Source organism: Labeo rohita, chromosome 21 (assembly GCF_022985175.1).
Source record: "Labeo rohita strain BAU-BD-2019 chromosome 21, IGBB_LRoh.1.0, whole genome shotgun sequence".
Classification (NCBI taxonomy): domain Eukaryota; kingdom Metazoa; phylum Chordata; class Actinopteri; order Cypriniformes; family Cyprinidae; genus Labeo; species Labeo rohita.
Window position 1 is genome coordinate 14,652,235 of NC_066889.1, and position 27,986 is coordinate 14,680,220.

The 27,986-nt window shown below is 35.3% G+C and overlaps 1 protein-coding gene across 5 annotated transcripts in view; it reads left to right on the top strand.

Annotated features, from left to right (window-relative positions):
- Nucleotides 1-27,986, top strand: part of igsf9bb (immunoglobulin superfamily, member 9Bb) — a 143,139-nt gene that overhangs the window by 21,740 nt on the left and 93,413 nt on the right. For all 5 annotated transcript variants that reach the window (XM_051093246.1, XM_051093248.1, XM_051093247.1 and 2 more), the window contains exons 2-3: nt 10,589-10,780; nt 21,386-21,532. In XM_051093246.1, coding sequence (XP_050949203.1) covers nt 10,589-10,780; nt 21,386-21,532 — 339 coding nt within the window. The remainder of the gene's footprint in view (nt 1-10,588; nt 10,781-21,385; nt 21,533-27,986) is intronic.

Consider the following 27,986-nt stretch of genomic DNA (forward strand, 5'->3'; position numbering starts at 1 on the left):
ACCCATGAAAGATTTACGTTATTTAAAAATCCATGTAGTTTTATAAATATTTTGGATTATGGGAGGCCATTATTTTGATGACGTGAACTCTGGAAAAAAAAATACTAATACGATGACCACAGATACTGAAAGAGCTTACAGGTGGCAATGAATAAAAGCATAGGCTTAAACTAACTGCCATAACATCGATTTTTCCCAACAAGGAGTCTAAGCGCACCTGGATATTGAGTGAAATCTGCACTGAGAAACTCATTCAGTGGCTGTGGTGTCATGAAAAGCATCAACATGTTTACATACCGCCAGGAATGCATGCAGCGTTTCTTGTCTCTGCCGTTTGTAAGCTTTGTAAGTTTGTAAGTGCTAAAGTGGAGAGAACAAAGACGCTGGTCTTTAGGAAGTTTTATTCTTCCCATTCTTTCTCCTCTTCTTATCACTAGGACAGCAGTGATGACTTACGTTGCTTCTCTTGTTCTCGTTTGATTTGAAAATTACAACCAAAAGCAGCACAATGCGGCATTGTATCAGTATTTTATTTTCTGAGTTGTGTTGTGGTAAAAATAGCAGGGTTGCCAGGTTTTCACAACAAAACCCGCCCACTTGTTGCCCAAAACTAGCCCAATTGCGTTTCGAGGTGGGGGGTGGGCATTATTATTTAAATAATGTAAAATTTTCATTGGTTTTCTACTACAAGAGACATAATTTACATTGTATTAATCCATACAGGTCTTATTAGTCAGGGTTCCCTTTAAAGGAACATTCCACTTTTTTGGACAATAGGCTTATTGTCCAGCTCCCCTGGAGTTAAACAGTTGAGTTTTACCATTTTCGTATCCATTCAGCCGATCTCCGGGTCTCGCGGTAGCACTTTTAGCATAGCTTAGCATTGATTATTGAATCTGATTAGACCATTAGCATCTCGCTCAAAAATGACGATATTTTTCCTATTTCAAACTTGACCCTTCTGTAGTTACATTGTATACTCAGACTGACGGAAAATGAAAAGTTGCAATTTTCTAGGCTAATATGCTAGGAACTATACTGTCATTCCGGCGTAATAATCAAGGAAGTTTACTGCAGGTGCAATGATATTACGCAGCGCCTGAAAGTGACCAGCACTAAGTTAGATGCTAATGGTCTAATCGGATTCAATGATCTATGCTAAGCTATGCTAAATGATCAGCTGAATGGATTCGAAAACGGTAAACCTCAACTGTTTAACTCTAGGGGAGTTGGAAAATGAGCCTATTTTTTTAAAAAAAGTATTTAAAAACGTTAACAAAGAGCCCCTAAAGGGACATTTGCAAAAATAAATATACGAAGACTTTCGTGTGAGCACTAGAAACTTAAAACAGCAAAAGACACCAAAAATGTTTGCAACGCAATCTTATGGCAGGTTGTAACAATTTTACATTTCGGCGAATTGGTGGCTATTCATATGAATTTGAACAATCTCATTTAAATGTTTACCTACGATCTGTTTACACCCCACAGATGGTTTGGTTTAGAATGTTTTTTTTTTTGTTTTTTTTGTTCTGTTTTATCAATAAATAGGGTGAATGTTTGTGGCTGTTTCGGTGGCGTTTTAATAGAGATACGTTTAAAGACATAATTTCTACGAAAGGTTTTAAACTGTCCATTAACTAAAGTCCTGCAGTTGACCATCACAATTCTACAGTACATAATTGCTCTTACTCAAAACATGCAAGTGTAATGCACCGTTTAGTTTTCACCATTATATCTGAACCCTGGTTCAGTCATCTTTTTTGTCTCCTGTGTTTTTTCTCCACTGTTGAAAAAGCCACCAGCCTGTCTGAAAAAGACCTCAGCGATTGTGCCCCTGCAGAGAACATTGTAAGAACTATATTAATTATATTCTCCATTTCCATCTCTTTGAGAGCACTGTGCTAGAGGGCTGAAGGAAACAGCCAATTAAGTGATTTCCTCTCATTGCATTTTAAGTGTTAGGTCTTTAGCATTGTTGTTTTTAATGGGAGGGAAATGCATCCATTTAGCGTTTCTGCAAACTGAGACATAGTCTGGAGTTCTTATTGCAGGTCAAATGCAGATGAGAAATGCAGAAAGTAATTTGTAGTAATTTGCTTCAATTTGCTTAATACTTTGTGCTGCCATCCAAATTCTAATGTTTTGAAAACATGGTTTTAGGCATTACTGTATATACAATGTAGTTTGACCTATATTAAACATAAAAAGCACTTTTATTAGGGAAAATTTGAGTGATATGTGCTGATCTACCATGAAAACTGCTGTGTCGTTCAGTTTGAAAAGAGCATGAACCTAATGAAAGGAAATAGATTAAATCGTTTGTCTTAAGTAAGTAGTTTTGCATATTTGAATGCACGTTTTTGGGTTTCAAGATCTCAACACCCATTCACTGCCACTATAAAGCTTGGAAAAGCCAGGGGCTAATCATGGGCTAATTTTTATTTTTGGGTGAACTATCTCTTTAAACTCCAGTTGACCTATTAGGTTAATGTCATACGTCCAGGGGTAAAGCTCTAAATGTAGTTGGCATGCCATTACTGTCCTTTCAATAGACCAAGAGTATGCTGATCCACCCGTAGCCATCTGCCCCTAATACTAGCAATCCAGCAGGGGGTAAGAAGCTTGGTTTGGGACCCAGATCTAGAGTGGCCTTTAAAACCTGGAGGCCAGATTTGCTAAAATTTTTCACTTTAGAAAGTTATGTGAAGATATATGTTCTTAATAAGTAACTGAACTATGGATATGCCTATTGCCAGCCTTTGACTCAAAATGACCCCATTCTGCCTTTTTAAACTTTAAAACAGAACAACTTTTGCAAGCATAAACATTGCATAAGCAAACATCATAACCAGACAACCATGAACAAACATGAAAAGCATTTAAATGTTCAGTTTTCTACAAATTCCATTGTGAACCTTGGGAACTTTCATGTATGTGATATAAATCAGTGATATTAACATAGTAAATGGTCCCATTAAGTTTCAATCAATCATGTCAAATCATTTAAGGAGCTGTCAGATGTGATATCCACCTTGAAATATGGGAGTAGCTGTGGCAGTTTACTGTTTTGCAATCAGCGCATTCATTAAGGATTCTACTCACGTGAAACAGCCGATTGAAACCTCAAAGTTATGCACTGCCCCCAGTTCCTCCTTTGCAATTAGTGGTCCATCAACTCTAACGTCTTACTCTGTGGTCATTACTTAGGAGTAATTTATAGTTATTTATAGAAACAGCCAGAACTAGGTTCATCCTTCGCAAAGTTAACCGTTCAAAGGTGTTTTTTATGAGGCTGGTTGTTCAGGCTGAACCGGAATGGAAATTGTGGTGGAGAGGTCGTCTTTTATAGAGGTAGTTTCTTGGCTGTGCATGGTTTTCTGAGATATACTGTCTTTAATTCCCATAGATAGTTATATAGGCCTTCGTAAGGCCATCGTTTGTCTTCGAAACACAAATTAAGATGTTTTTGATGAAATCCGAGAGCTTCCTGACTCTGCATAGACACGTTCAACTATTACATTCAAGGTCCAGAAAGATAGAAAGGACATTGTTAAAATAGTCCATGTTACATCAGTGGTTTCTTTTTACGATTTTTAACTACTGTAGTCAACTTGAAAATGTGACTAAAACACGATTCAAGTAATTTTTTCTTTATTAACCCCTTAGTTACAGAAAATTCTGTTCCAAGTGCACCACACATGAAGTTGTCAACATGATGTAAATTTTAAACAAATCACTTGTTAAGTATCTTTGCAGTAAAGATGCATGAACTACAACTGTGTCTTGTACAAACTTGTCTTATACATATTATATGTTAAGAAATAATCAGAGGAAAAGTTTTTAAAAAAATCTAAATGACTGAAGGTATAACACCAGTAGATTATTATTAACTATAAATGTTATGTAAAAACAATAAACAGCTTTCAGCTTATCATCATGATGCAAACATGAAATATCAGACGTACAGTAGTAGTTCTTCACAGGTTTTTTTATTCGATTGTGCTGCTTTTCCATAGTTTTTTCTATGTAAACATGGACGCATTTGACTGTTGCGCTCGCATCTCTTTAGGGATGCAATGATTCCTCGATTCTCTTCGAGTATTCGATTTGTAAAAATCCTTGTTTGCATTTTGGCCGTGTCGAGTAAGCGACGGACATGGCGCATTCAACGTTAAACCCATTTAAAAATCACAGTAAAGCATAATTGTATTTAGAATAAATATATGCGATGCAGGTTTAATTTTTTCGCTTTAATTATTTACATGCGTGTAAGTTACATACGTCTCAAAGCAGCTCCGTTCCCAGTAAATACTGTTGCTCAAACTGTTATCATTTGCATGTGTGGAGCATCTCAAAATCCATCTCTGCATGTTGTTGTGAGTTTAGGTTTATTATAACGTTCATCTGGGAATGCAACGTGTGCCATATCATTAGATTTGTAAGGTAAATCGTTTAAAAACCTATGCAAACACAGGATTTGATATAAAGCGCATTTGATATAAAGCGTAATGTACATTAGTTGTTTATAATACATTATGTATTTTAACAGTTTTGTTCAATAAAACCATATGATTACTTGCTTTTGACACTTTATTTAAACTAATTATTATTACCTCATTGCTATCATATATGTACTTTAAGTCATTTTAAAGGCTGTTGTTCACTTAATGAACAGGTGTTGAAGACTGAAAGAAGAAATTGTTGAATAAAGTCGCTATTTTTTTTTCTTTGCGGACAAAAAGTATTCTCTGAGCTTTATAACATTACAGTTGAACCACTGATGTCACATGGACTATTTTAACGATGTCCTTACTACCTTTTTGGGCTTGAACGTTTTGGTTGCGTCAGAAAGCTTTTGGATTTCATTAAAAAATATATTAATTTGTGTTCCAAAGTTGAATGAAGGTCTCACAGGTTTTGAACAACATGAATTAGTGACCGAATTTTCATTTTTGTGTGAACTATCCCTTTAAGTATTAATTCTGTGGTCTTCCCACGTCATGCATTGTATGTGTACGTAGTCTTATCAATAAATATAGCCACGGTAAATGGTTTGCATACAGAGTAGCATGAAGTAATCTAATTATCCACATTTGAATGAATCTGCATCATTAGCTAAAGAATCATTAGCTGTTTTGCTCAAGAGTCTGTTTATTCTGCTCAAGCTGTAATCGTATGATTGTTCTAACTCACCTGAAATCAGAAAGCTGCTCTGCTAGAGAAGACAAGAGCTAGTCGGGACTCGAAAACACAGAGCCTGAACCTCTGAGGGTTTTGTGTGAACTCTGTGAGTGATCCATGGCAGGGGTGGTGTGATCCAGCCGAACTAGGTCAAGTCCTTTCCTTCCATTAGAGCGTCATTAGTTTTCAAAGCCACCGCGATATTTTGGTTTTTATCAGCCTTGTCAGAATCGTCTAATGCAGATGAATGGGGAAGCCACAGTCTATTGTTCGCCAAGGGGAGGTAATGTCATTTAATTTGCACTGTACAGCTGAGCTTTTTATTCTTTTTCTTTGTGTTTGCCCATTTGCAGTCTTGACACCCTTTGCTTTTCTTCCCAAGTCATACACAAACCGTTTTAACTTGTCGTCGGGTTGTTCTGTCAGACGTTGAGCTCTTCCAGCAGTATTGCACAGTCAGGATCCAGGATGTTTATTTGCTGTGTGCCTTCTTTACACTGCAAATCAGAAATTCTCATCAGCACTCATTTAAATTTCCACGATGCTGAAAACATGGACTGAATCACAGAATCCAGTCATGAAAATGGAATTTACTCTATAACGCGGAATGTCACGGAATTTGTCAAATTTTGGATAAATAAATCAAAAGTAGGTCAATACACTTACATCAGAACGTGATACGGATGAGTGTCTGAGAATATTAAGCCACAACATTACTATTTAAATGCGAATCCTGCATGTTCTGCGTGTGTGAATGAATGGCGCAGAAGTGTGTGTGATGCTCGCTGTTTTTTCCGCCTCTGCCACTTCAATTTAGGAGTGTATAAATACATAAAAATCTCTAGAACTGCTCTGAGTCACTTTGTGAACATTTTATCATTCCTTTTGAGAAAATACATATTTCAAAAAAAAAAAAAAAAAATAAAAAAATAAAAATCAGTGTCATCGATTATTAACATTTAAATTTCCACGATGCTGAAAACATGGACTGAATCACAGAATCCAGTCATGAAAATGGAATTTACTCTATAACGCGGAATGTCACGGAATTTGTCAAATTTTGGATAAATAAATCAAAAGTAGGTCAATACACTTACATCAGAACGTGATACGGATGAGTGTCTGAGAATATTAAGCCACAACATTACTATTTAAATGCGAATCCTGCATGTTCTGCGTGTGTGAATGAATGGCGCAGAAGTGTGTGTGATGCTCGCTGTTTTTTCTGCCTCTGCCACTTCAATTTAGGAGTGTATAAATACATAAAAATCTCTAGAACTGCTCTGAGTCACTTTGTGAACATTTTATCATTCCTTTTGAGAAAATACATATTTCAAAAAAAAATAAAAAAATAAAAAAATAAAAATCAGTGTCATCGATTATTAACATTAAACCATTAAAATGGAATCCAGAAAATTAGTGGAAAACACTGAATTTGGTAAAAAATAAAGCTGAATTTGAGAAAAAATAAAATGTATTTCATAAGGCCCTTTTATAAATTGCTGCTAAATTGTATGATTTCAATTAATTAGAGTGTAGAAAAATGAAAACGGAAAAAATGGAATCCACAAAAATTAAAACAGAAAAAACTGGATTTGAAAAAAATAAATAAATAAAAAACAGAAAGCAGGACATATTTGAAGGCTCGTCTTTATTTATTTATTTAATTTTTAAAATAGCCAATAGCTTCCAGTTTGTGTATTTAAAGACCTGGCACGATGAGAAAGTAACTTACTGCAGCATTTCCTGTGTATAGATTTTTTCTTTAATTAAGATTTCTCATTTGCCATATTGATTTTGTTGCTGGCGGAAATAGATGGCAATATTATGACTCTTGGGTGTTGATTCAGTGTTTTCAGAGGAAGCACACTGTCCTGAATCAAATCCTTCACAATCTCGGAGCACTTACGGTTTACTTTGACCTACTTTCCTAAGTGGGATTTTCAAAGGAAGTACGGTGCCTCCAGCCTTCCGCTACATTTATAATGTTGAGCAAGATCTGTGAATACGATATGGTGCTAGATTGTTAATGTATGCCTAATATATTGATGCTTTCCATCAGTATGTTCATGCAAATGTAATGTTAAGATTGCTGAATTCTTGAAAAACTCTGAAAACCAGTTTGCCATCTTCTAACAAGGGTAGAATTTAATTTAATTTTATTTTATTTTAATACACTGAAATGTAAATGCAAATGTAAATAATTTGGCAACTTAATTACTATGCTTCTGTCTTCTACCAAAAGAAATTCTTATAAAAAAACATGCCGATTACATCGATTTTTGATGCACTGAATGCTCGAGTCCTCTCTGTTGTAAACTGACATCCTTTTTCTCTCAGGGCTCAAGTGGTTTGACTGTCTTGATCCCTTGTGTCTTTCATTGTAAACGGGAGTAAATCTGGAGGGGAGAGGAGAGAGAGCAGCTTGTTAACCGCTTGTTGCTCTCAGCCGTGCAAACAGTGAAGTCATACCTTCCAAGGCTTGTTTTGCTCACCGGTGATGTCACCAGCAGCCAATCAGCAGGCGCTGCTGCAGTAGGTAGTGGGTGCAGCGGGAGTCTTGGGTATATGCACGGGGACGCGCTGACGGCACTCCGGCTCTCATCATCACATCATTACAGGGAGAGAGAGAGAGAGAGAGGAAAAGCAGCAGCTGAGAATATCTAATCACAGTCATGAGTCAGTCATTTGATTCCCCAGCTTTTTGTATGTGATGTGCCTCACAAAGGAAATTACATACTGAATAAATCAATTTGAGTCCACCTAGGCTTGGATTAAGCCGGTCTGTTTTATCTGTCGTGTTAGGCACCTCTTAAGGAAGCTATCATATGCTGAGTTTTTATTGGCCAGTGACCTTAAGCCAAGGTCAGTTTTGCTCCTGAGGAAAGGAAGAGTTCAATTTGTATCCCATCTAATCCAAATATTATATGTGATGAATCATTTTTGATTACCTGTTTATTGTAAAATAAGCTTGGATGTCAAGGTGACCGTAGCGAAGGTTGAAAGATTGATTTCAGCGGTTTACTCATTTAGTCTGTTTGATACTGTGTCATTGCTTATAATGCTTTCTGGGAAATTGTGATTTAATAAAACTCACTCATTTAGTCTCCGTATGGTTGTTGTAAACAAAATATTCTGCTTTTTCAAGTGTGTGAGACACCAAAAATCTATGAAATTGTTCTGTTTGCTTTTATTCGGTAAAGGAAAATTGAATTTTTTAAAGAAATTACCGAATGGATCTAAGACCTTAAATTATTATTATTATTATTATTATTATTATTTTAATTACGCCATAATTTTCTCCTTGGAGATGATTGTTTAGTATTGTTTTTAAAAATATAATATATATTTTTATATATAATATAAAACTGTGTGTGAACATTTAGCTTTAATGAGATGATTCATATGAACAACAAATGTTCATATATATATATATATATATATATATATATATATTTTTTTTTTTAATCTGAAATAACTGTAATGACGCCAGTTCAGTAATGGAGTCTCTTGTGAACTCAGTGATGGCTCCGAATGATTTACTGGCTTAGTGAATCTGATTCAGACTGCTAACTGTTTTGTGAATCTTTTTGACCGGCTCATTAAAAAGAATCGATTCATAAGAGTCATTTGAATCATTGCAGCTCACACTATGTTTATTGTCATGTGGAAACAATCTTTGACTGTACTCTAACAAGATGACAAACCCGCAAAACAAACCTTCCATGACTTGCCAATGTTGAGTGTTACTTTTTACAGGACAACTTTGCAAATTTATTAGAAATAAAAACTGAAATGATTCCATTGCATAAGTATTCATACCCTTTTCTGAGACACTTGAAATTTAGCTCAGGAGCACTCATGTCACTTGTAGATATTACTACACTTCAAGTGGAGATGTGGCACATTCATTTGAATGAGGATGATTTGGAAAGGCACACACCTCTCAGAAATGGTCAAACAGCTGAAAATGCATATCAGAGCAAAAGCCTGTAGAGCTCAGAAACAGGCTTGCGTCAAGGCTCAGATCAGAATTTTTTACTGCATTGAAGGTTCACAGAAGCATGTAGCTTCCTTTATCCATAATGGAAGATGTTTGGAACAACTTGGACTTTTCCTGGAGCTTGCCTCCGGGCCTAACTGAGCTATTGATGGAGATGGGGCTTGGTTATATACTGGTGGCCAAGAAGCTGATGGTCACTCTAGTTGAGGTGTATGATCATATATGCCGATGGAAGAAACTTACACGACAAACATCACTGCAACACTCCACCAGTCTGGTCTTTGTGGCGGTGTGGCCAAACTCAGTCCTCTCCTCAGTGAAGACACATGAAAACACACTTGGATTTTGCAAAAAAGTACCTAAAGGACACTCAGACTGTGAGAAACAAGATTCTCTGGTCTGATAAATCATAATTCCAAGCATCATGTTTGAAGTAAACCAAGCACTGCCATCCCAAAAGTGGGGCTGTGGGGCTGTTTTTCTGCGGCAAGGACTGAGGAACTCTTCGGAGTAGAAGGAAAGCTCAATGCACCAAAATATTGAGTCTTAATGAAAACCCAGTCCCGAGCATACAGAACATCAGACTGGGCAGAAAGTTCACCTTCCAACAGGAAAATGTCCCTAAGCACACAGCAGGAAAGGCTTATAAACAACTCTTTGAATGTCCTTGAGTGGCCCAACCAAAGCCTTGGCTTGAATGCAATCAAATATTTCTGAAGAAAACTGAAAATCCAAGCTGGCAGAGCTTGAGGGGTGAATAGGTTAAGCGAAGAATAGCAGGTAATTTCCAAATGCTGATGTGCAAAACTTGTCACGTCATACCTAAAAAGACTTGAGGCTGTAAAGGTGCTTCAACTAAGTACTGAGTTAAGGGTATGAATACTTGTGCAATGTACTTATTTCAGCGTTTTATTTTTTATTAAATTTGCAAAGTTGTCACAAATCTGTCTTTTGCTTTGTCACTATGGTGTATGGCGTGTAAATTGATGCAAGGAAAAACATAATTTAAAGCAGTTCAACTTAAATCTGCAACATAAGAAAAACATGGAAAAAAACAGGGGGTATGAATACTTTTGCAATACATTGTAAACAGGGGACAAAGAAATGATTATTTACTTTTGGGGTCCATTGTAGTCAGCATAGTAGTGAATACACAATGAATGAGTGTGTGTATATTGATTAGTAAAATAGTTTTGGGATATCCGGATGTAGTTAATATGCAGAATTGAACATCAATCAATGCTTTAGTGGGACACATAGTCTGCGGACTTGCTTGATCTACTAACTAAAATCTATTTTCAGCTGTTAGATGAATCATTGTTCCCCAGAGCAGTTTCAGTGTGTGGTTGGTACGATCCTATGTGCGTGCGATTGCTCATCAAAGTCCATATGTTCTAACAGGTGCCCACGGAGTCAGAGAGGAGCCCCAGTTTGTGACGGCCCGTGCAGGGGAGACTGTGATTCTGGGATGTGACGTGGCCCACCCACTCAACGGCCAGCCCTACGTGGTGGAGTGGTTCAAGTTTGGAGTGCCCATCCCCTTCTTCATCAACTTCCGCTTCTACCCTCCTCATGTGGACCCCGAGTACGCCGGTGAGCTCCGATTTCCACCTCATTTCGTTACATTTTTCACAGAAATATAGACACTTTTTATCATTTGGACAGAATTCTAAGGATTGGTAGTGTTTTTTTAGGGGTTGAAGTGCGTAGCGTTGAAACTCTATTGTAATTGTTAGAATGGACACGGATCAGCGATCTCCACGTAAAACTGATCGTGCAGATTAAACCGTAAGTCGTAGAGACTTGGAACTTGGAGGGATGGTAGTACTCACACCGTCTACAACTTGACCAAAGCTCACCCCAATCAGCCTGATGGGGGCGCTACAGTGATCAAAAGTACGAAATCGAAATACTCCTAGGTTTTTAACCCGATCAGAACCAAACCAGTGCAGAGAATTCTCTGGAGAGTTAATATCCATAATTATCAAAAAAAAATAGACCGTTCGACTCACCATCACAAAGGGGTGCCAAAATGTTCGAAAGGGGCAGGGCTACTTTTAGTAAAGTGCCTATAACTCCTGAACGGAATGAGATATCACCGGCAAACTAAGAACACACATGTAGGACACATCGTGGAGCTTGGCCACTTGGTGGTGCTATAAGAGGGAAAAACTTAAAAATGGCTATAACTGCACAACCATTCGTCCTGTCAACAAAGCGGTGTGCACAGTCTTGGTCTAAAGTGCCACAAGTGTCTACAAGGATATTTGCATATCTCAGAATACATGCCAGCCATTGGCCGACAAAGTTTAAGCACCTGTTAGACAAGGTTGACGGTAGGGTTGTGACGATGAGGAAATTTCCCCACCGGTTAATCGACATGTGACAACACCGGTAATACCGGTATCACCGTGGGGGTGGGGGTTTCCTCTTTTCCTCTATTTTTCTGCGTTTAAATAGCTTATAAATGCGTGCGCATTATACTTTCACTTTCAGTTTTACGGGAATTGGCAATTCGGCGTCAATTGTTTGAATGGACGACAACAAAAGTACAAAAAAAAAATCACTGATATTAAACAGAACTTTTATTAACATAACGAAAAAAAACACAACGCCATTCTCTTTCTGTAAATTCGACTCCTCTCGTTCTCCTCACGTGATAAATGAAATATGACGCATTGTAGCCATGTTCAGTTTTTAATTATAGTGCATGCTCTCGTCTTAAGTAAATTATTTAGAATTATATTTTCCATTTAATTCAAATAAATATTTAATAAAAAAACGAATACTTAAAAAAAAAAAAAAAATGTGGGGACGGTGTCACGGTGGAAAAGTGATGTCACCGGTGTTGCGTCTTAAAACCGGTAACACCGTCAACACCGTCTATCGTGGCAAGCCTAGTTGACGGAGGCCAATCGGAACGAAACTTGGTGTGCCTGTTCGACTCCCCAAAAAGGTCAGAGAGAAATTAAAAAAACAAAAACGGCCACTGGGGGGGCGATATCCCATTTTTCAAGGGCATAAACGATTGTACGAAACACATTTTTTTTGCACATACGCACAATCTTTGTATCATACGATAGAACTCTTAATTCCGGACAACTTTGCTTCCAGAACCAATGCTGTGAGTCAGATCGAAGATGTACAAAACCCTACTTTTGCGAACTAGTCTTAGGTTTTCTACTTAATTTGGAAAAAAAACACTGCAGTACAATTCTCTAGACTGTCTAGGCCAATAATTATCAAAAAAATTATGAAATTTACCCTTTGGGAAGCTATAATGGGGTCGTTTAGAAAAGGGGCCTTTCCAAATTTACCCAAAATCCTATAAAGCCTAAAGGAAAACTCAAAACTTCACAAAACCTGCAGAACACATGCGACAGGTGATTCTAAACAAGCATGCAAAGGTTTAAGGGGATCGGACCACAGCTGGTGCTATAACAGTCATAAACATAAAAAACTATGTTTCAATGGTAAATTACCTGATTTTTTTTAAATCATTGATTTAGGTGGTTACAGGTTTGCTACATAATATCTTTTTTTCATATGTGCTTAAATGCCTTTAAATGCTTGAACTCTGGTAATTGCTGCTTGCAGTTATATTCCTTTTTTTCATTTCACATGAATGAAGCTTTTTCATGCACCAATATGCACATTAAATTGCATTGAAACATCATTTGGCCTTGTCTTTGAGATAAATACTGTTTTTTATGTGACTCTGATTTGTCACATGAAATTAGTGAACAGTAAATGCCTGTTCGGTCTGAGGTCATTATTTGCAGTCTTTGTCGGATAAAACAGTCTCCATTAATATATCCAAACAACACTAGGGAGTGTTTCATCTCAAGTATGATTCTCCCAAAAGTACCCATTATGTGAGCCCTGTTTTAAACATGGAAAGTTTCCTTTTCACATCTCATCCTGTTTATAATCTAAGAGAATAGCATTTGTGGGATATACCAAACAGCGAGTTTGAAATGGAAGTGAAGCAGTCAGACAAGTTTACATTATTTTTCCACTTTAATTAAAAAATGTATAACAAATATGATTAATGTAACCATTTTAAAGAAAAAGGATGTTTTGTTATAGCTTTTGGAGCAAGGGCACCGCCATCTTACAATACTGCAGCTTGTGACATCTCTGGATTGGTTTGCTTTGTTGGTTGGTGAAGTAATATAAGCATTTGTTTACTTTTGAACACAAGGTGCATTTCCATTACAGATTTGTGCAAAACTCTATATTTGCCACTTCTGGGGTGCTTCTGAATCATGCCCCGGCGTGGTTGGTATAAACAAACAATGCTTTCAGACATATTTGCATTACACTGGTTTGTTCAGTAGTGGTAAGTAACATATTTGTGATCCTGGACCATAAAACCAGTAATAAGGGTCAATTTTTTCGAATTGATATTTATTAATTATCTGACATAAATAATAATAAATAAGCTTTCCATTGATGTATGGTTTGTTAGGATAAGACAATATTTGGCTGAGATAAAACTATTTGAAAATCTGGAAACTGAGGGTGCCAAAAAAAAAATAAAATAAAAATATTGAGAAAATCACCTTTAAAGTTGTCCAAATGAAGTTCTTAGCAATGCATATTACTAATCAAAATTAAGTTTTGACATATTTACAGTAGGAAATTTACAAATTGTATTCACATAATCTTTACAAACATCCATAATTTTGACCCATACAATGTATTTTTACTTAAGACTGGTTTTGTGGTCTAGGGTCACATTTGATGTTTACCTGCTATTACAACTGACCCTTCACAAAGACCACCCCCCTTATTACTGTTTCGATGTCCAACATTGAAATCCAACAGCTAACAACAGACAGACAAGACAGAACAGGTTACTTCTGGTGTGAAACAAGGTCGCAGCTTTCAAATTTTGTCATTTTTTAAGAAATGCAAGCAATAAATAACATTGCCGTTTAGTTGCTCTTTAATGTGACGTGACAGGTCACTGTATTGCCTCAGTTCAAATGGCGAAATAAACATGGATAAACATCAGAACATATTTTATTTCAGCTGCTGAAAGATGTCACAACACACTATTTTTAAGTTTAAGTTCTACTCTCCTGTCTGATTTGTTTGTCAGAAAAATGGCGGTTTCTGCTTTATGATTGGTCAGATCACCTGTTGATCAAGCTCTTTGCGAAGGGTCAATTTGCTTACCTGTTAACAGGATGCTACATCTGATTACCTATCTGATTGATCAATATAGTGCTGCTTCTTTAAGAAAGTTAATAATTCTCATGTGTTTTAGGTCTTGTCACTTTAAACATTTAAATCTTTTATTCCATTCAAGCGCAAGACAGCGTGAAAGAGATTTTAATGCTGTTTCTGTGCACATACGCAAAAACCTGTAGCTCAGACAATGCATGAGTACCAAATTGAGATCACTTTTACATCTTCTTGAACAAATGCACACAAAATTATGTCAGAATGGCCATTTTGACAAGTATCCATGCAAATTGTGAATTGCTGAGCCTGCTCTTCACTCCAAACCAGCAGTTTCACAACTTCTTCCACTTGTAACAATAGTACTGCTCTGCCCCCTCGCTGTATCAGTTCAAGTGCATGAGCAGTTGCACTTATAATGGGCTCAACAGTGCTTTTAAGTTTGTATTTCTCCATTTCAAATCAAGCATGTGTTCAAAAAGTAAAGAAATGCTTATATTACTTCACTGGCCAACGGAGCAAACCAACCCGTGACGTCATATGCTGTGGCATCGCAAGATGGCAGTGCCCTTGCTCCAAAAGCTATAACAAAACATCCTTTTTGCTTTAAAATGGTTGCATTAATTGTGTTTGTTATATATTCTTTGATTAAAGTGGAAATCAGTTTACTAAATAATGTAAATCTGACTGACTGCTTTGCTTCCACTTTAACAGTAAACTACAGACTGGTATTGACTTTAAGTGTCTCTTTGCTTTCAGACCACAGTTTTGTTTCTGAATTATACTAAATAAGCACAATGAAATTACACTCCTACAAAAGAAAAACAAGAGCAATTTATATTGCAGGAACATTCAGTCATGTACACTTAACATTATTGAGTGGATCTGTTAGTTGGAGGCAGAACAAGAAATGTAATTTTTCACCCACCAGACACCAGTAGCTGGTATATGCCCAATTTTTTAAAAATTACTATTAGTATTACTGTTTTCAAAACTGCTAATTCAGATGTGTAAAAGATCTATTTTATTTTTACCAGGCGCATGTTTCTTATATACAAACCCATCAGTATCTGCCAGTTTTGATGCTGGACCACAAAACCAGTTACATAAAAGTTAAATAAATAAGCTTTCCATTAATGTATGGTTTGTTAGGATAGGACAATATTTGACCAATATTTGAAAATCTGGAATCTGAGGGTCCAAAAAAAATCAAAATACTGAGAAAATTGTCTTTAAGTTGTCTAAAAGAAGTTCTTAGTAAAACGTATTACTAATCAAAAATTAAGTTTTGATATATTTACAATAGGAAATTTACAAAATATCTTCATGGAACACAATCTTTACTTAATATCCTAATGATTTTTGGCATGAAATAAAAATTGATAATTTTGACCCATACAATGTATTGTTGGCTATTGCTACAAATATACCTGTGCTACCTATGATTGGTTTAGTGGTCCAGGGTCACAAATGACAAGTTTTAATTTGGTCAACAATCTGTCAATAAATATAGGTGGCTGATCTGCATCTATAATTGACGAATAGCTATTTCATTTATTTATTTTTTTTTTTTTTACCATATGCAGGTAAATGACCACAACAGGTCATTTACTCATATGTTTGACCCACTGAAATGAAGATACCTTACTGTTGCCTCTGAAACCAGTCCAGTCCAGATCTCAGCACATTATTTAATCTCGGTCATAGAGGCTGAAAGCTTTATCACAGGGCAAGAGCCGGCCGTGTCAACAGATTACGAATCGAAACGTGCAGGCTGGTTTGAAGAAAGCTCTTATCTTTTGCTCAAATGGATCTAGCGGTCCAGATCTGTGGACAGGTGCAAGAGGTGCTGATCTCAAGAGCAAAGCATCGGCCGAACAGATAAAAGAGGTTTTGGGATGGGGTGGAGGGGAGCGCGGCAGATCAAATATGATCCTTTTCTTCCTAATTGAGATTGGAAATTACATCATTGATAAGAAGTGGAAACAGAAAGAGCATAATTTAAGAGCATGTCAGATTTATAAAAGCAAAGAAACTGTGATAGTTTATCAGACTTGGCTCGGGGCAGGATATGCAGTTTTAATGGCTCTCACTCAGAGTGAATGGTAATGAGATTGGAAAGTTTTTTTTTTACTTTCTGGAGGATCCTGAATCCTCAGCTGAATTTCCAGCAGTGCTTTTAACACATTGTACAGTGCTGAGCTGTGTTTTTGAAACAGATTATGATATTAAAAAATCTTGTGGACAGCTGCTCTGCCGGTGCTTGAAACCTGGAGTGTGAGTGATTTGAAAGCTTATTAGAATTTTTTAGCTAGTCATCGATTTTATTTTGTCCAAATAATAATAATAAATAAGGAAAATGAAATAATAATAATAGTTAAATAATTAAAACACTAAAAACTATTTAACACTAAACTTTTAACATGATTGATTTTAGTTTTTAGTGTTTTGTTATTTATGTATTTTGGACAAGGTAAAATTAATTGTATAATAATTTGTGTAATTTGTAATTTTAATACTGGTCCTTTATTTTTTTTCTGTATAAAAACTATATATATATTTTTTTTATCAGTGTCAGGCAGTTTTAAAGGTGTAGTACACCCAAAAATGAAAATTACCCCGTAGATTTACTCACCCTCAAGCCATACTAGATGTATATGACTTTTTTTTTTCAGACGAATACAGTTATATTAAGAATGTCTTGGCTCTTTCAAGCTTTATAATGGCTGTTGAGATTTTGAAGCCCAAAAAACTGCATCCATCCATCATAAAAAGTACTTCACATGGCTCCAGGGGGTTAATAAAGGCCTTCTGTGAAATGATGCATTTGTGTAAGAAAAATATCCATATTTAAAACTTTACAAACTGTAGTCTCTTCCTGCCATGTATATGCTAGTCTAATGAGAACCAAATTTTGTTTACAGCAACAGTTTCCTCTTGGCTTATATGGAAATCCTCCGACATTTTTCTATACAAATCCTCATTTTGTACTTCATGACTGATGTTTTGTTTTGCTCTCTCCTCTGTTTCCCTGTTTAAATATTAATATTTTTTTACACAAAGCATTTATTTGCTTCAGAAGGCCTTTATTAACCCACCGATGGATGGATGCAGTTTTTTGGGCTTCAAAATCTCAACAGCCATTCAGTGCCATTATAAATCTTGAAAGAGCCAGGACATTTTTTATATAACGCCAACTGCATTCGTGTGAAAGAAGAAAGTCATATATACCTAGAATGTCTTGAGGGGGGAATAAATCATGTTGTAATGTTCATTTTTGGGTGAACTGTTCCTTTAATATCTGTGTAGTACACATACCAGTAATATCCTTGTTTGTTGCAGCAATATGTACATACTGTTCTCTTTGTCTTGTTGGAAGCACAAGTTCCACATGTCTTTTATCTGTTCCACTGGATCCATAATTGCCATAGATGGCCTTGTGACCTGTATATACATGAGGTCTTGCATGAGTTCTCATTCTGCAGCTTATTTCCTCTGACCTCTGGCAGTGCGTCTTCCAGATTAATGGCTCTACTCAGCACATCTACAGTAGCTCTGTGTCTCAGTGCGTGAGACCCCTACTGTAATGGTAACTGGTGTGTGTCCAGCATAGCTCGGGCGTAGATATCCGATGTCCACCACAAAAAGCCTACTTGTCACCAAATGACTCCATGTGAATCCCATGTAATGGGCCTTTGTGTAAGCATGAGATTGGAAGATGATAAAGTGGCCACATAATCTGAGAGTCACTGTATTATTTATTAATGCTAAATAGAGTTGAAATGGCAATGCTTTAAATGTTTTAGTCTCATATACCCAGGAACTGCACAAAAAAGACAAATTATTTTATTTTATTTTATTTTTTATTTTATTTTATTTTATTTTATTTCATTTTATTTTATTTTAGTATTATTTATATACTAAACTCTGGTTCCATCTTTACAGCAAAACCTGTAAATTATTTTAATTTCAATGTGTAATATACATTTTTATTTTATTTTATTTTAGAGTTGTTTATATACTAGACTTTGGTTCTAGCTTTACAGCAGAACCCTGACTATTTTAATTTAAATGTATAAAAGAACTTTAGATTAGATTTGTTTAGTTTAGTATTATTTACAGCAAAATCCTGACTAATTTAAATGTACATAAAAAAAACTTCATTATTTTATTTTATTTTATTTTAGTATTATTTACATACTATTATAGTATTTTTAAAATATTTTGTATTACCTTATTATTATTTTTAATTTATAGATTAATATATTTTTTTATTTCAGTTTAAGTCCAAGTAATTTTTTATATGCTTTTGTCATTTTTATTATTATTTATTATTTCTATTTAACTATTTTTTATTACAGTTTTAGTTTTAGTATATTAAGTTCTTCATCTTAAATATATTTATTTAAAATGTTTTTAAGTCTTGCCATATTGTTTCTTATAGATTTATTTTAATTCAGCTTTATTTCAGTGAACAAAAATGATTTTAATAGTGTTAAGTTTAGTTAGTAATAATAACACAGCATAATTTATTCACCTTCATGTTGTTCCAAACCTACATGACTTTTTTTTTTTGACCATATAAAGGTCAGTGGGGTCAATTTCTTAAAAATTCTTCTTTCGTCTTCTACATGCAGGTTTGAGCTGTGCTTTTAACTTATTGAGGAAGATAGAGAAAGAAAAAGAGGAAGGATGGAAGGAATATGAAAGTGGGAGAGGCAGTTTCATGCTTCCATACTGTATTGACCTCTAGCATGTCACTTCCTGAGGACTATCTTTAACCTACATCGCATGTCAGCGTTGTTTCTCCTGCTCCCATCAACACACTCTCACAGCTGTAAAAATAGGCCAGGCGTTTGACCGCTCTCGTTTCGCTTATGGTTCTCCTTCAGTGTTATTGATTTGCTGTGTGTAAGGAATATTTCTGAAGTTTTTTGATTGTGCGACCTTGGGGTTCAGTGGGCACAATTGTGTACTATTTCATGGCAATAGTGCTGCTTTCTATCTGACTCAAAGACTCAAATATCTGAAATTATTTGCCAACATAACATTTCAAACAAAGCGTAATATCTAACAATAAGTTTCTTCTTTAGCTGAAATCACACACACACAAAAAAACGAATTTTTGAGTTCATTTGCATACTATTTTTTATTTTGCACGCTGTGGGACTATAACATTCTTTTCAGACTGTGGTACTGGCCGTGGTAATGCCATTTGTACTGAAAAAAATGGTTTTTGAGGACAAACACAGGCCCTTAATAGCCTTAAACGCTGCTGTCTTGCAATCCCTCTGCCTGTGCTGATATTGTTTCCTGCCATCTGTCCAGCACTGTTGCCAGAACATAGAGAAAAAGGCATAAATCCCCCCTCTCTGCTTGACCCTCGAAGACAGCCAGCTAGCTATATCATAGTGTCATGATGGATTTGCCCACGTCTGGCGCGGTTAGAGATGTGTGTTTCTCCATGGGCTCACGGGAGTGTCCGAAATTACTGTGGGCCACCTCGGCTCTCACTTCAGCCTTCACAGCCTCTGGACCTGACTGCTGTCGCCAAACAACACACAGAGTGATGTGGCTATGGACCCGGGCCGTGTACATTATTGCAGGAGCGAAGATAAACACTTAGATTTAATTCACTTGAATTAAATGTGTTAATGTCCTTAGACTTTTTTGTTTTATGTACCAAACCAGAAAGTTGTAGCATTTATCAAAAGTCCCTGTTGAAAAGACCATCTTAGAGTGCTGTGAAAAATGCTAAAACAAAAAACCCTAAAAATATTATAAAGTATACAAATAATTATTAATAAATAAAATGTGTTTATTTTAAAAAATACATTTAATTTAGATAAAATAAATTATTATATACATTTTTTTAATTATCTGTTTATTATATTTTTAAATGGCATTTGGAATGAAAATTAAGTAATATTTGTATCTCAGACACACTCTAAAAACGATTTGTTGAGTCAACAAATAATTTGTTACCCAGCAGCCTTAAAATTTTAAGTTCAGTCAACTCAAAAAAAGTTTAGTCAACTTAAAATGTTAAGTTGTACTAAGTGACAACTTAGATATGTGAGTTGATTCAACTTAAAATTTTAAGGCAGCTGCACTGTAAAAAACAAACAAACCAAAAATTGAAATCAACTTAAAATAATGTGTTACCTTGCTGCCTTAAAATTTTAAGTTCAGTCAGCTCAAATAAGTTTAGTCAACTTGAAATGTTAAGTTGTACTAAGTGACAACTTAGATATTTGAGTTGACTTTACAAAAAAATTGTTAAACTTAAAAGCTGAAAGTTGAATCAACTCAAATATCTAAGTTGTCACGTAGTACAACTTAACATTTCAAGTTGACTAAACTTTGAGGAGTAACAAATTATTTTAAGTTAACTCAGAAAAATCCTCAATTGCATTTTGTTGGCGCATTTCATGGACGAGAATCCATGAAAAGCAATATTAGACCTTTTTGCCAAGGCTGCATGATGTATTGAAACCGTTTAAAAATAAACGCATAATGCTATTGTGAATTCACTACGCTACGATTCAATAAATAACATTTTTAAAAAGTTTTCACCAGTTTCAACTTGATAACTTAAGTTCAGCAGCTGCCTTAAAATTTTAAGTTAAATCAACTTAAAAGTACAAGTAATTTCAACTCATAAGTTAAGTCAACTTAAAAGTACAAGTCATTTTAACTCATTTTATTGTAGTGAGTTGAAATAACTTGTAGTATTAAGTTGACTTAACTTAAATTTTTAAGGCAGCTGCTGAACTGAAATTTTTAAGTTGAAACTGGTGAAAATTGTTTACAGTGAAATATATGCGATGCAGGTTTAATATATGCGCTTTGATTATTTAAATTTTGATTACCAAATTAATTAGTGACAGCCCTATTCTCAAACTGATTTATTTAAACAGTTTACTTGCTGTTTTGTGGTAGACAAGTGTTTTGGATCCCATTAGAGCATCGCTAGAGCATTTTTTTGTGTGTCTCTGAACTCCACAGGCCGAGCCAGCCTGCATGGCAAGTCATCTCTACGCATTGAGAGGGTTCGCTCGGAAGACCAGGGCTGGTACGAGTGCAAGGTCCTGATGCTGGAACAACAGTACCACACCTTTCACAACGGCAGCTGGGTGCATCTCACAGTCAACGGTGAGTCTGTGACCTAAGAATTAGGGGTCGTTTTTTGTTTTTAAGCTGAGGTGAGTCTGGATCAGGCTGAGAAAGTCAGGTTCATCACAAAAGATGTTTGTTTGGCAGATTGTGTCCTTACCAGATGTGTTGTGATAAAGAAAGTTGTCCTATTCAGCTGTAAATCTGTCTTTTAGCAGTAAGCCAGCTATTTGGTTTTAATTTCTGAGGCATAGCCCTAATGATGCTTTTTGCAGAAGTATTTTGGGGTCAGTAATTCTCTTATGCTCACCAAAGTTGCATTTGTTTGATCAGAAATACAGTAAAAATGGTAATATTGTGAAATAGTATTACAGTTTAAAATAACTGTTTTTTATTTGAATATAATTTATAGGGTTGTCACAATTCCTCAGTCGAGTACTTGAGTACAATAAATCCTTGATTGCATTTTGCCTGTGTTGATTAACTGGCAAAATAATGGAAGTGGCGCATTATACACGGATGAGAATCCATGAAAAGCATTGTTTTTCACAAAATATTAAAACCATTTAAAAATCATAATACAACATAGTGCTTTTGTGAATTCACAAAAACTGCAATTCAGTTAAATAAATATATGCACTGCAGGTGTCCCAAGTTCAAATCCCACTTTGTCCCAATCCTGTCCCCCTCTCGCAATTAATCGTTTTGCACCTCTGATTTGTATGCGTGTAGGTTCTGTGCTTCTCAGAGTTTCTTGTCTGGCACCCTCTGCAGGCATTTGATTAAATAATGTACATAAATGAATATTATATTGTTTTATTACATTATGTGTTTTAACTGAAAAATCAGATTACTCAATCAGTCGTTAGAATAATCGACCGAATACTTGATTACCAAAATAAAAAGGCTGTTAGTGACAGCCCTAATGATTTACAATTTTTTTTTTTAAAGATCATTTTCACCATCATTACTCCAGTCTTCAGTGTCACATGAAATTATTCTAATATACTGATGTGGTGCTCAAGAAACATTTATTATTATTAGCAATGTTGAAAAAAGATAAACAATGATACATTTTGTATCAGTGTTGCTATTTTATCAATAGAAAGAAAAAAAAAACCTTATAAATGTAATATTATAGTTATCTTTACCGTCACTTTTAATCAATTTAATGCACGACTAAAAATTAACTTACTACACATTTGTTAATACTTTATGCTGAATAAAAGTATAGTAATTATACTTTCTTAAAAATATTACAATTATTTTCTAAAAAAAAAACTTTTGAATGGTAGCTTCCTTTATCTGAGCCATTTTTCAATTACTTTTAACAGGTCTGAATGTCATTTTAAATAGTTCTTAAATATGTAATGGTTTGCTTGAAAAGTGTTAGTAATTTGTAGGGCTGTCAAACAAATAATTGCGATTAATTGAATGCAAAATAAAAGTTTGTGTTATATATATGTGTGTGCACTATGTATATTTATTATGTAAATAATTTAAAAAATATTCAGACATATATATATATATATATATATATATATATATATATAGTAAAAGTATTAAATTAATAGTGATTAATCGCATGCAAAATAATCGCATTGCGTTTACATATGTGTGTGCACTGTATATATTTACTATGTGTTTTTTAAATATGCATTAGGTGAATACCTTATATAAATATAACATTTTCTTAAATATATAAATGTGTGTGTGAGTGTATTTATATATATATATATATATATATATATATATACACACATACTAAATATACACAGTACACACACATACTGTATATTATGTAAACAGAAACCTTTATTTTGCATGCGATTAATCGCGATTATTCACTTGACAGCCATAGTAGGTGTCCCAATGGAAAAGATCCAGTATGTGTTGTAAGTGTGGCAGCAAACAAACAGAGAAAACCCATCCGTGCACTGTTCTGATTGGCTGTTGTTGCCGCATCATGCCTGGTTACGACTTTGTGTCAGTCTTCCTGTGAACGCATCATGACACTGTGCCTTCTAGATTCCGTTGCCTAGGTAGCAGACACCCAAATCCCCAAACCGGTTACAGCACATTAACTCTAGCTCATTGCTGTGTGATATACGCTCAGCCTCTTCTAATAGACAACAGCTGTGAATCAGATGTGCAGCTCTGCAGTTACACACTGTGCTGTAATTCTGCAAATCTTTTTATTCGACTCTCAAGTTTTTGGAGGATGAAAGGGCGTACCTCCTCCCTCCTGCCCGCTCTGTGACATTGTGTGTGTGTGTGTATCCATTTGTGTTGTTGCTAGTCTTAAATCCAGCAGCTCAGCACACAAGTTGGAGTGTTGACAGGCCAGTTTATCAGCCGCGTGTGGATGTGTGACTGTGTGCCTTGCGGCCCTGTGTGACTAACACACTAATATCAGCAGTGTTTCTTTCTATGAGACCACAACCAATCTGTCTAGTACTGGGACAAGCAGCACGGTATACAATGAGAGCTCCGCCGATCTCTTTTACACAGTTTAATCAAAGACTAAACTGTACTTAAAGGTGTACTATGGTATGTTTGCATCTCATCTGCGTGATCTAAACCCCTCATTAGCAATTCTTGCTCTCTCAGAGGTGTTTCTGCAGGCTTCTGTGCAAAAAAACCTTCACAAGCATAAAGCTTTTTGCATATCTCTATGAATATATGCATGTGGCAGGCTGATGAAGTGCTTTCTGAAGGGTATTGTGTGGAGTGCTGGCGTGTTTGGGGCCGTTTAAGGGGCTCTCAGGAAAGAAATTAGCTCTATGCTGTCGCTGTGTACCTCAGAGCTGTTGTTTTACAGTTCTTGTGATATTTTCGCACACACACGCTCGCACTTGTGTCGCTCGAGGTGTGAGGCACATGTCAAAAGTGCTAAGCAGGGCGAGAGGAAGTGATGTAATGGTTCATCAGTGCAGCAAGGTTTAGTGCTAATACAGTTGATTGTTGAAGCAACACGCTGTGTGTTTAAAGCAGTACTCTACATGTTGTTCCAAACCTGTATCACTTCATCATCTTTCGGTAACACTTTATTTTAAGGACCAATTCTCATTATTAACTAGCTGCTTATTAGCATGCATATTGCTAGCATGTTGAATGTTTATTAGTGCTTATAAAGCACATATTAATGCCTTATTCTGCATGGCCTTATTTTAGATCCCTTAATCCTACCCCATACCAAAAATTAACAGTTAACTTACTAATAATAAGCAGGCAATTGTTTTTTTTTTGAGGGAAGACTCTTAATAAAGAATATGTGTTTTCTATTCTAAAGTGTTACGCAGGATTAGGTGACGCTGTATTTCAGGCCTTCAGAAGCAACATTAAAGGCACAATATGTAAGTTTTTACCGCTAGAGGGCGCATATTCAAAACTAACAAAGAACCAAAGGCATAGTTTGATGACACTGTGAGGGAGTGTGGAATCATGGGAGTTGTTGTCTTCATCCCCACAGCCGTGGGGACTCGTCGGGACTCGGGCAGAAATCATGTTCATGGATGAGCTAATGTATTTAAGACTTAATAAGGTCACTGTAGTATGAAGCAGGATGGCGCTGAAAGTCATAGAAGCGAAACAAGGCGGCTGGAGCGATTGCTAATTAAGGACGAGTGTGATACACAGTTTGAAAGCAGCGGAGCTTTTATTATCCCACAGTCTAGTGGTGTTTTGAATTTTGCACTGTATAATGTGTTTTAGAGTTAATGGAAATGTCTGTAAAATAAATAGATAAAGTCCTGGCAAAAAAACAAACAAAAAAAAAAACATCATATATATGTATTTTTTTTCTTTTTGTTAAATACATTATTATTGTTGTTGTTGTTGTTTTACAAATTTCAAAATTAGTTAAAAACTGTACTTAATCTAACAATTCTAACAATTTCTAACAATCATTATCTTTTTTAAATAATTTTTTTAACTGCTATTACATTTTAAACTTTTGAAAATTATTTATAAATAAATAGTTATACTACAGTAGTATATACATAATATGCATTGTTAAGATATGTAATGTTTTATTATAATTATTATTAACATCAATAACAATAACAACAACAATGATAATAATAATGTTGTTGTTTTACAGATTTTGTTAAAAACTCTACTTAACCTTTTCTACTAGTCATTATATTTATTTATTTATTTGTTTTTGGTATTAAAGTTAAATTGCTAGTACATTTAAAACTATAAATAAATACTTATACTACAATATTATATACATAATATGCATTATTATTATTAGAATATCATTACATGATTTCTAATAATAATAATTATTATAGTTGTTGTTATTATTATATTATTATTATTATTAATAATAATAATTATAATAATAATAATTATTATTATTGTTGTTATTATTAACTAATAATATTTATTATTATTATTATTATTATTAATTTGTTTTGTGATGTTAGTGGTTACACATTTATTTAAATCATTGTTTTAGGGTGTGTTTTCTCAGTTAAGAATTAATGCTGGCTCTTATTTGTATACCCTTCATTTCTTTCTTTAATTAATTAATTTATACATATTTATTTAAAGATAAATAAAAATAAATTGTTTTTGCTTATTGGTAATTGGTTTAAAAAAAAAATTGTGATGGCGTGAGGAAATCTCAGTACCGGCAGGGATTGTAGGTGGGGGCAGTGAATGACTAGCTCTCTTCCATCTTCAATACCACAACTGACCCTTATGTTTTTGTTCACTACTCACTGCTGTGTATGTGCATTTCCTTTCCTTTCCTTTCCCTACATCTGTATTGCTGCACTATGTACAGTAACTAAGATCTCTAATAGATGGACTGACTCTGTAGACTCTTTAAATAACTTCCTTTCCTCTGCAGTGCTGAATGTGTGTGTAGAGAAGAAACTCCAGCAGCTCCAGAGCAGCACTAGAGAGATCCTCTGCTTTCTCTGTGATCTTAGAAGAGATTTACACTCCACTGCTGGTTAGCACTAATCCTTTGGATTTCAGATTAAACTTCCTGCAAAGTTGGAAAGGGGGAAGCACAAAACCCTCATTGAAATCCAAACAGAAAAGCCCAGATGTTCACTTTCACTATTTCCTTCTTTGGAAGTTATTTAAAGGAGAAGTCCACTTCTAGAGCAACAATTCACAAATAATTTACTCACCCCCTTGTCATCCAAGATGTTCATGTCTTTCTGTCTTCAGTCGTGAAGAAATTATGGTTTTTGAGAAAAACATTTCAGGATTTTTCTTCATATAATGGACTTCATTGGTGCCCCGATTTTGAACTTCCAAAATGTAGTTTAAATGCAGCTTCAAAGGGCTCTAAACGATCCCAGCTGAGGAAAAAGGGTCTTATCTAGCGAAACAATCTGTCATTTTTTTCAGAAAATAAAATATTTTATACTTTTTAAGCACAAAAGCTTGTGTAGCACAGGCTCTGGGATGCACGTCCACAACGCTACGTACCATTGAATCATGTCGAAAGGTCATGCAGAACGTAGGTGGAACAACAGACCCAGTGTTTACAAAGCGAACGCACAAAGACTAAGAAAGTGCAAGTAAGTTTGTAAACGCTGTTTACAAACACAAAGGTACAATAATGTCCTCCTCGCAAGTTGTAGGAGAAAATAAGATGGTGTTTTTCGCCCATACTCAGTACACAGACGATGAACTTAGACGTGATTCGTAATAGTGATTGGAAGTTCAGATCATTTTACTGACTCTGACTTTTGAGTCTCGTTCAGCAAAATGAACGAATCTTTTTTCGAGTCATTTCGTTTATTTTAGCAAAATATAATTAAAATGTTTCGTGTTACTTCACTAACACATCTACTGGTTACACAAATGTTGATCACACTACAAACAAGGCAAAACTATAATGCCTAAAGGAACAGAAAAGATTAATTCATTGTTTAGCTGGGTCTTTAGTCTATGATTAGCTCACCTCACCTCTTTTCTTACAAGTTTTCGGGTTTGAGTCGGTCGTTCATCACGTGACAGCCCCATAAGATGAATGAACGACTTGAAAAACCAGAAGATTCGAAACAGGTGAACTAATTCCAGTACAGAACCTAATAGGATGTTGCGCATGCACGACTGAACAAATCACTCCCCGAGACGACTCTTCTTCTCAAATCACATTAAAGATTCGTTCAAAATGAAAGAATCGTTCAAGAACGACCCATTACTAATTCGTAGCATCGTGGACATGCATCCCAGAGCCTGTGCTACATGAGCTTTTGTGCTTAAAAAGTATACAAATTTTTATTTTTCGAAAAAATGACAGATCATTTGGCTAGATAAGACCCCTTTGAAGAGCCCCTTTGAAGCTGATTTTAAAAAGCATTTTGGAAGTTCAAAATCGGGGTACCAATACCATTATATGGAGAAAAATGCTGAAATGTTTTCCTCAAAATCCATAATTTCTTTACGACTGAAGACATGAACATCTTAGATGACAAGGGGGTGAGTAAATAATTTGTGAATTTTTGTTCTGGAAGTGGAC